Source organism: Pipistrellus kuhlii, unplaced genomic scaffold, assembly GCF_014108245.1.
Source record: "Pipistrellus kuhlii isolate mPipKuh1 unplaced genomic scaffold, mPipKuh1.p scaffold_m20_p_3, whole genome shotgun sequence".
In the NCBI taxonomy this organism is placed as follows: Eukaryota; Metazoa; Chordata; class Mammalia; order Chiroptera; family Vespertilionidae; genus Pipistrellus; species Pipistrellus kuhlii.
Window position 1 is genome coordinate 30,610,076 of NW_023425529.1, and position 8,959 is coordinate 30,619,034.

The 8,959-nt window shown below is 34.8% G+C and overlaps 1 protein-coding gene across 4 annotated transcripts in view; it reads left to right on the forward strand.

Moving 5' to 3' along the window:
- Positions 1-2,315, forward strand: part of CCDC91 (coiled-coil domain containing 91) — a 254,814-nt gene extending 252,499 nt beyond the window's left edge. For all 4 annotated transcript variants that reach the window (XM_045587880.1, XM_036456857.2, XM_045587881.1 and 1 more), the window contains one exon: positions 1,267-2,315. In XM_045587880.1, the coding sequence (XP_045443836.1) occupies positions 1,267-1,377 (111 nt within the window). In that variant the 3' untranslated portion in view covers positions 1,378-2,315. The remainder of the gene's footprint in view (positions 1-1,266) is intronic.
- Positions 2,316-8,959: the final 6,644 nt, after the last annotated feature.

Here is an 8,959-nt window from a genome sequence, read left to right on the forward strand (position 1 = left end):
TTGATTGATTCAATCACAGCAAGTATTTTATATGTCCAACATGTGCCAGACCATTTTCTAGATGCTGGAGTACACTAGTCAGCAAGACAGGCAAGATCTCCATTTACCTGGGGATTATAATGCAATGAACTGTCTGTTTTAATAGACACTTGTAAGCAGAAAGTATATATTCCCCAAATGCTATCATTTAGAGGAAAAGGAAATAAAATCAGGAAAATGGATAAGCAGGAATCCTATTTCTGTAAATATATTAAATTCACAAAATATTAACATTTAAGGGAATGTTAGGAGTGTTCAATCATTTTACATGAGCATTTTACTACATATAATATTCTTTTTATTAATTAATTCTTAGGATACTTCAAAAATTTAATCTTCCAGTTTTTTCAGTCATTTTTGAATATCAGTGGGTTATAGAAATGTGATTTCAGAATTTTTGTTTGGATTTGTCTTTTATGTTGGCGGGAATTTGTATGAAGGATATTTCAACTTTTGCATAAAAATCACAAGTATATATTGTGAAATGGAATTTATTTGGTTTTCTTTTACTGTGTTGTTAATGGTAATTTTTACACCATGAACAAATAGGGAAGAAGAGTTAGAAAGTTTCCTTGATGTATTCAGTAATTCTTACCATTCTGAAAGTTCTTTATTATATATGACTCATTATTAAACCTCTTACTATATTAACTTTTATTGAAACATTTTTTTTTAAATCCTAATAAAAAACCTCTAACTCAGCAGGAAGACCAAGTCCAATAGCTTCAACAATCTTAAAGTACACCTTTTCCAAGAACGTTCTCTAATTTCAGAAAATTGTTTATTTCTCCCTTATTCTTTGCCCTACTAAACCCTATACATGATGCAATTATGCTGCTTTTCTCTACTGTATATTTCTTTTGTGTTTTGCATCTGTTTATTTACATGATCTTTATGGATGATTGATCTGTATATTCTTTAAGAACTGGAATTTTATACTATTGTATTTATATATTTTTAAATCACTCTAGCCAAACTTATGGTATTTCTTCAATAACTGAATAACATCAACTATGAAATTGTAATGATTTATCTTCTTATCTTAGATAATAGCCCAGGAATAGTGACTACTTTGTCTCTAAGTTTAAAGCACTACTTGATTTTCTAAATCATCATCTAAGATGGTTTCTCCAGTGGCCTTCAATGACATAATATTCTTTATCCCTCAACTAAGTGTAATTTTTTCTGTCTCTCTCTCTCTCTTAAAAAAAAAAAAAATATTGACAGCTTGATCAAGTCATCCGCCAAAGAAGCCTGTCCAGTTTGGAACTATTCCTCTCCTGTGCTCAGAAACAGCTAAGTGCTTTGATAGCTACGGAACCAGTTGACATTGAGTAAAGAGGACATGACAAGCTAACCCACACTGGCAATGGATAAATCATTAGACCTCTCCAATAATACATGCAGTGAATTACAAAGATGCTTTTGTTTTCTTTCCAAGCCTTGGATAAGTGATTTCCACTTCAACGATAAACCAAAACAATATTTAGAATCATCAAGAGATGTAATTTATTTTCTTTTGTTTACTCCTTCACCTTTACTACTATTTTGGTAGCAGCAGCAACAGAATGTGTAATGTGACTCAAAAGCCATTGAAAATTTCCTCATTACCAGAAGTTAATTAGAAACGATACAGCCTCTGGCCTGTTATGTTATATTTGGCAGAAGCAGTAAATATATTTACTTATTGCTTGACAGTGACTCTTGATATGATTCTAGAATGTAATCATGCATTTATTTGAGGATAAAAACAGCATAGATTTCAACATCTCCTTCTGACATTACCGCAGTTCTTTTCTGTAGAGGGATCTATTTTTGTTGGTAACAGTTGAAAACACTAAAGATCATTATATTAATTTCACTTTGATCTAATGTACCATTTAAAGGGGTATGTGTATGATATATGCTTTGTTCCTGTTTCTATTCTTCAAAGTCACTGTGAATCAATAAATTCATTTTTAAATGAATCATATCATGAACTTAATCTCTAGAAAGGGAACGTAACATAACCATTTACATGAAGTCAGGTTCATATAAGAGATATGAAATTCTTGCCCAGAATTTCATGATGTGCTTAATTCATGAGCAGTGTGCTTCAATGCAGAATCATGAGAGTTTTTTGGGGTTTTTTTTGGTTTTTTTTTTTAACACCAAAACTAAATGTTGTCATTAAAATTATGCAAGCAATTTCTTTTGTTTTTGAAATGCTTCTACTTTTGTGGGCTTTGTAATTTTATGGGATTCATTAGTGTAATAAAAAGAGCTTTAGAAACTTATTTGGTCATTTTTTAGCCTTTTCAAGTTCATTTTTTCTTCCTTTAAAAAAAAATTCTTATACTTATATATCCATGGATGATAATTTTTTAACATACACCTTAAATCAGGCATGTCAAACACAACGAATATTTTTGCGGTCTAGCCAATATCACGGTATGTAAGAAATCCTTTAATAAAAATTTCATAACTTAATTTTTATAATATCCTGTTATACATAATTATTAATAATGAACTACAACTAATGACTGATTACTATAATCGTGTTGCATTCATTTCCCTTATGCGTCTTACACACAGGCGCACCATTTCTCTCCACTAATACTAGCAGCACATATTTTAGCTGCTGATTGCCAGGTCATTAGTCTTGTACTAACTTGTGGGGTGTGTGCAACAGGAAATGTTTCACTTTCGGAGAATAAGAAAAGTAGGTTTATTTGTGTTATGCTTATTTGTGAAGTTTCTCGGTGTCTGGTAAGTTAATGTTCAAGAAAAAATATTAATTTTTATTAAAATGTTCTATTATTTTATGTTAACAATTACTCATTTATTTCAGTCCTTTGTATTTAGCATGTCTTCACTGAAATAAACCTACGTTTCCATGAAGATTGAAGCTTTTTTTTTTTTTTTTTTTTGCGGCCCACATAAACTTAAACCTTGTTTATTTGGCCTATGTTAGCCTTTGAGTTTGACATGCTTGCCCTAAATATTTACAAAAACTCTTCAAATGTGAATAACTAGTTTTCTCTTACAAATTTAAATGAGGAATTACGGCAAGCAGGCCACTGACTTGAATTGCAGTATAGAAAAAAATAGGAGAGGCACCTGGCTGGCATGACTCAGTGGTTGAGCATAAACCTATGAACCATAGGCCTCAGTTCGATTCTCGGTCAGGGCACATGCCTCAGTTATTCACTCAATTAGGGCATGCAGGAAGCAGCCCATCAATGATTCTTTCACATTATTGATGTTTCTATTTATCCCTCTTCGTCCATCTCTGAAATCAATAAAAATATATTTTAAAAAATATGGGAGAGGCTTTTAACTTTGGAACAAGCCAATGACACAATGTTATGGTCATATTTAAAACCACTTGACTATTTGTCATCAAATTTAAAATGATAGGGTATTTTACAACTTAACTCAGAGATGATTTATATGAAAATGAAGCATTGAAGGTCACAAACTAAGATCCAGAAATAATGGAAACATCAAGAGAATATAATAGTCCACACCTCTCTTTCATCCCTATCACCACAGAAAGATTTTTTTCTTCCATTTAAGCTTCCAACTTCACTGTTGACATAGACTAATTGTTGTCTGAAGTAATTTGGAACAAATTAATACCAATCAGTCTCTGAGTATTTGCAGAACACCCACCGTGCACAATAATAAACTCTTGGGTTGCTTAGTGCTTGCTTTCCCACAGAGCTGCCCTTAAAGATAACTGAGAATTATCATCTGGGCTTAGAATGTTTGAATACATTAATCATTCCAAACCAAATTAGCTAATGTTTCAGTGATGTTCAGAGATTTCCACATTCAGAACTGAAGTCACTTTTTGCTCTGGTTATCCGACCACCTCAGGTAGTATTCACTAAGAGAATTGGGTGACTAAGTGTATGCTATGAGCAGAGGTAAGTTTTTTCCTGCAATGTGGGCTCAAAGTCTTAAAGCAAAGTAGTCAAATGTTTTGTATATAAGACTTTCTTTGCCTATTGCATGATTTCCTTAACTCTTTGTATGTAACATTTCCTACTGTTATGTTTAGGTGAAGAAGCCATTCATTTTTTTGAGTGAGAAAGCCAGTCTCAAATTGTGACTCGTTTTTTGGTAGCTTGCTTAAGGATTCATTAATAAAAACGTTTATTTCCTCCACCAAAAAATGAGTATTTGCTTTATGCCAAGTATTTTCACATGTTGTCTCAACAACCCTGAGAAGTTAAAATAGCCTTGTGAAATAGATGATATTCAGCACTTATGAGTTAAGAGGATTAGATGTTTACTTGCCCATGATGATAGGGTGGAGCTGGGATTCAACCCCAGAGCTTTCAACACTCAGTTTTACTCTTTCTAGTACTCTGGAGATACCTAATATTTTCTCCAAGAGAAAATATCTCACAGTTTCTATCTCATGTAGTCTTTTATCACATGAATCCCTTAAGAGAAGAATATGCCCCTCCCCCTTATAAGTTTAGTTGGAATTCTAGGTCTGCCACATGCTAATTGTGGGACATTGGACACGTTGCCTAACCAATTTGCGTCTCAATTTTCTCATTTGTGATGTGGAAATAGTGACTTTTATAGGCTTTTTGTGCAAATTAAATTAAGCCTGTAAAATGCTTCACATGGTAGACCTCGCTGGTGTGGCTACCAGTTCACAGTAATTCCCCTTTCTCTGGGAATTACCCACAAAGTACAGGTGTGGTAGCCCACTAACAACTGGCTAAACAGTATAATTCTGCCCCTCTGACCTTGATTTACCAATCCACAGATGAAGGTCTGATCCCAACTGGGCCTCTTGACATATGCTAAGACTCTCCAACTACTTTCCCCTAGGGAGACAGAAAGGAACTCTGAGGTCAGAAGTCTCTTGATCCAGTGTCTTTCCTGAGTCTTGGATTCTATTAGATAACCAAATATTCTTCTAATATGCCAGCACCACTTACTTTTTCTCCCTAAGCTCGCCAGAGCCAGTTTCTATTTCGTGCAACCGAAAAAAATATTAACCAAGGCAATCCAGTACAGAACACACGTAATCCCTGGATCTTCAGCACTTGTAAGTTCTTTGTTTTCTCCGCCATACTAATCCACATCCAAAATGGGAACACTCTGATTTATTTTAGGGAATGTTAAAAATATAAATGAAACGAAGCCCCTATTGTCTAGCAATGCCAAGTAAATCACAGATACCTAAAACTATGAACAAACAGTGCCCTAGTTTGAAGTTCTCTGTCACTTAGAATCTGGAGCAGAGGTTTAAACTCAGCTTTGCTAAATGCTGACTCATGTTCCAATTCAAGGGAGTCTTGCTCAAGATTGCTTTGAAATCAAAACCAGAACAATGTCCTTATGATTGGTGTTATTCTGCACTAGTCAAGTATCTATAATTATAGCTTTATTTTTAATCTGACAGTTAAACTGAATGGAATCAGGCAATGCTATCTATGTTTTAAGTAGTAAAACACAAAGTAATTAATTCATTCACTAAATTACAAAGGTATTCTTTGCAAAAAATAAAATCTGAATTTAGGGGAAAAAACATATGTAAGGACCTGGAAAACATAAAACTCCAAGAGAAGCAGGAGAGTTGGATCAAAGCACTTAGCCCAAGTCTTCTGTTTACAGACCAGTTAAACACTCCACTGTGTTTCCAAAGACTCTACTAAAGGAGCAGAAAGCCAATATGCTCTGAATCCGCACTCACTTGTAGGCATCACCAGCAGCATCACAGTGAGGGGGTAGAAGCAATATATGAGAATGTACAGCTGTGACTGACTTCCAGAACTTTCTAAAATCCAGGCAGAACAAAAACTACTCCCTTTATTTAATTGAAAAACAAACACATTGCATACACCCAACTGCCATAATGCAGGAACTACATGGGCATAAATCATTGGTACATGTAAATAAAAGAAAAATAGTTGGTAAAATTTTATTTGCTTTTGTCTAGTTTTGTTTTCTTTTTCCCTGAAGCATCCATTCTCAAAAAGTTACTTGCCTTTATATTTCCTCTTTTCCTTCCGCAGGGATTACATACTAGGATTTTTCTAAGGAGTACTTATAGAATTTAATATCTTGTGTTATTATCATTTATAATTAGTGTTCTTGTTTAGATCTATCTCCTCCTGAAGGAAGAGCCCGCATTTGGTTTGATTATTGTATCCTAAAGGCAGTTTGCTGTGTCTAGCCTGTGATGAGGACTTAGTATATAACTGTGAGTTCACAAATAATTGAATTAATCAATCATTGTACCTCTTTATAACTCAACTAATCTCCAGCTAATAGTTCTGACTACTAATTTAAAGAAATAGTTAACACTGCTGTGTTTCTAACTGAGGTCCTATAAGAACTCAAATAGTATTCTCATAAAAGAACTCTCATAAAACAGTAACCAGCCTTCTATGAATCAACAAAACATCTGAACACTGAAATGAATTTCTCATTTCAGAAAGCTTCTAAAATAACTAAATCAGCAAAAGCGTAGCTACTAGAATGCTACTAAAGTGATTGAAATGTACTACCCAAATTATAAGATCCTCTAAGAGTAAAAGTATGAAAACATGGAAAAATTATATATGAAATAATTTCTTAGAGGGCTAAGAGGTGCCTATCCAGAGAATAAGAAATAACATCCCATAGAGTGGTCATTAGAGTGTATGTTAAATTCAGTGGTCCTGGTTAAACAGGTTTAGTTATTACAAGGAGAAAAGAAAATTTGAAGAGATTGTATGCATATGGTTTTGTGATCAAGAGTGGGCGATCCAATGGGAGTTGTGGGTAAGGAGAGGAGAGGTGTTTGGGAGTGGGTTGGATCAGGGAATGTCATGTGAGAGTCCTGGTGATAAAGGATGCCAAAGAGTATCTGATAGTCTCCCAATTGCGATGTAAACTGGTCTTGTATTTTTGGAATACACGCAGAAATCATGAAACAGACTAATTCAAAAGGTAGGAAAATTTGACTCAGTCCTGGCAAACATTCAGTTCTCAGAAGTCTGGGAGCTGATTTCAAAAGGAAAAACTGAAGCCACAGAATGTACAAATCACTGACCAACACAGCTCTGATACTGTAACAGCTTATAGAAAATTCCTTGTGGCAAAAATATACATAATGAAGGTTGAGCTCTTTTGTGTAGGCATTCTTTTCTGAAACTGTTAGTAACCTCCCCACAGCATCAAAAGCATGACATTTAGAAACATGTTTTTTTCCTGTAGTGTTCTTTATCTTTATTTTTCTGCTTTCCATAACTTCAAAAATGTAAATGTTTAATTTAAAACTACAATATAAATTTTTTTTAAAAGCCCTGGCCAGGCTGTTTGATGGAGTCCCCTACACCGAAAGGTTGCAGGTTTGATCCCAGGTCAGGGCACATGCATATGGGAGGCAAGCAATTGATGTTTCTTTTCTCTCTCTCTCTCTCTCTTTTTCTCTCTCTCTCTCTCTCTCCCTCCCACCCCCTCCCTTTTCTCCCTCCCTCTTCTTTCCTCCCTCACCCCTCCCTTCCTTCCTCTAAAAAAAAAAATCAATAAAAAAAATCATATCCTTATGTAAGGATTAAAAAAAAATTAAAGTGATTCAATTAGTAAAATTTTAGTGAATCAGTGAGCTATTCTTAAAGTTCTGTTATAATTTTACAGGCAAATATGTTTTTATGTTTATGGCTTTTTAGATGAAGATAAGCAACACAGTTTATTTTCCTTATAATTTCCTCCTTTTTTCTCATAAAGCATGGAAAAGACTTCTTCGTTACATCAAATCAAACTGGCAATTTGGTAGCAGTAATATAAAATGAGGTAAACCAGGTAGAAATATAAAATCAGATTATTTAGGAAACTCTGCTCTGTAGGTTCCAAGCAATCCAGCTATACTCATTGAAGAGTAAGATGCCTTCCCTTTTATATGAATGCAGTTCTTTCAATGTCACAGTAATTCTACCTAACATAAAGCTTTGGTTATGTTCCCCACATGAAAAACTATATGTTCAGAAATGTGTTTTATCTCTATTCAAATTTGAGATGCAATTCTCTATTGTACATATTAAGCAGTCTACCAGGAAAGCCTAAAATTCCATATTATTAAAAATGCAATGTTATATATGCCTTAACTTTCAATGCAACAGGGCTGATGTCCTCATTTTTTTATTCTTTCTCTATATTCTCATCTTAATTCTATGACTGTATTCACCCCATGTGCTAAAGAAGGACTTGTATGCATGCAAATAAGCCTAACCAGTGGTCATGGACAGCAGAGGGGGATGGGGTATACATAGGGAGGGGTTTGATATTGGAATGGGGGGGGTGAGGACAAATATGTGATACCTTAATTAATAAAGAAATTAAAAATAAATAAATAAATTTAAAGACCGCCACATTGGTATCTCCAGCCCAGTTTCCTTCCATTAAACCATGTCTTAATTTGTTTGAAAAGCATTTGTGATCTGTCATCTTTCAGCCAGCTGTCCCATTAGTTTCTAAGTAAGAGGCTCGAATTCTGTAAAACATCTTCAGCGAGAATGACTCCCTCCTCCCCCATGGCAGTAACTATTCTGAGAATTCTGAAATGCTTTTCCCTCCATCTTTTGTCTAAAATGTTAAATTGTGAGCAGCCTCCATATTTCACTGTTGTGATTGTCTCAGGTATGTTTACTTTGAACAAACTCGGTCCCTTAATCTCCTCCTCTTGTCTTCCCATTCCCTCTACCTCCCTCCCCTTCCCCTCACTCCCCTAGTCTGCTGCGTTCCTGACTGCTGTGAAGAGTGGTGACAAATACTAATCTGAGCTAGACCACAGTCATATGAAGTCAGATGAAGGACTTGGCCTTGTGTCAAACTAAAGCAGAGGGGAAGGGTGGAAACTGCTGTCTTGTAAACAGCGAGCCACCCAGGGCGAAAGCTCTGAAAACATGTAAATAACACTATGTCCCAT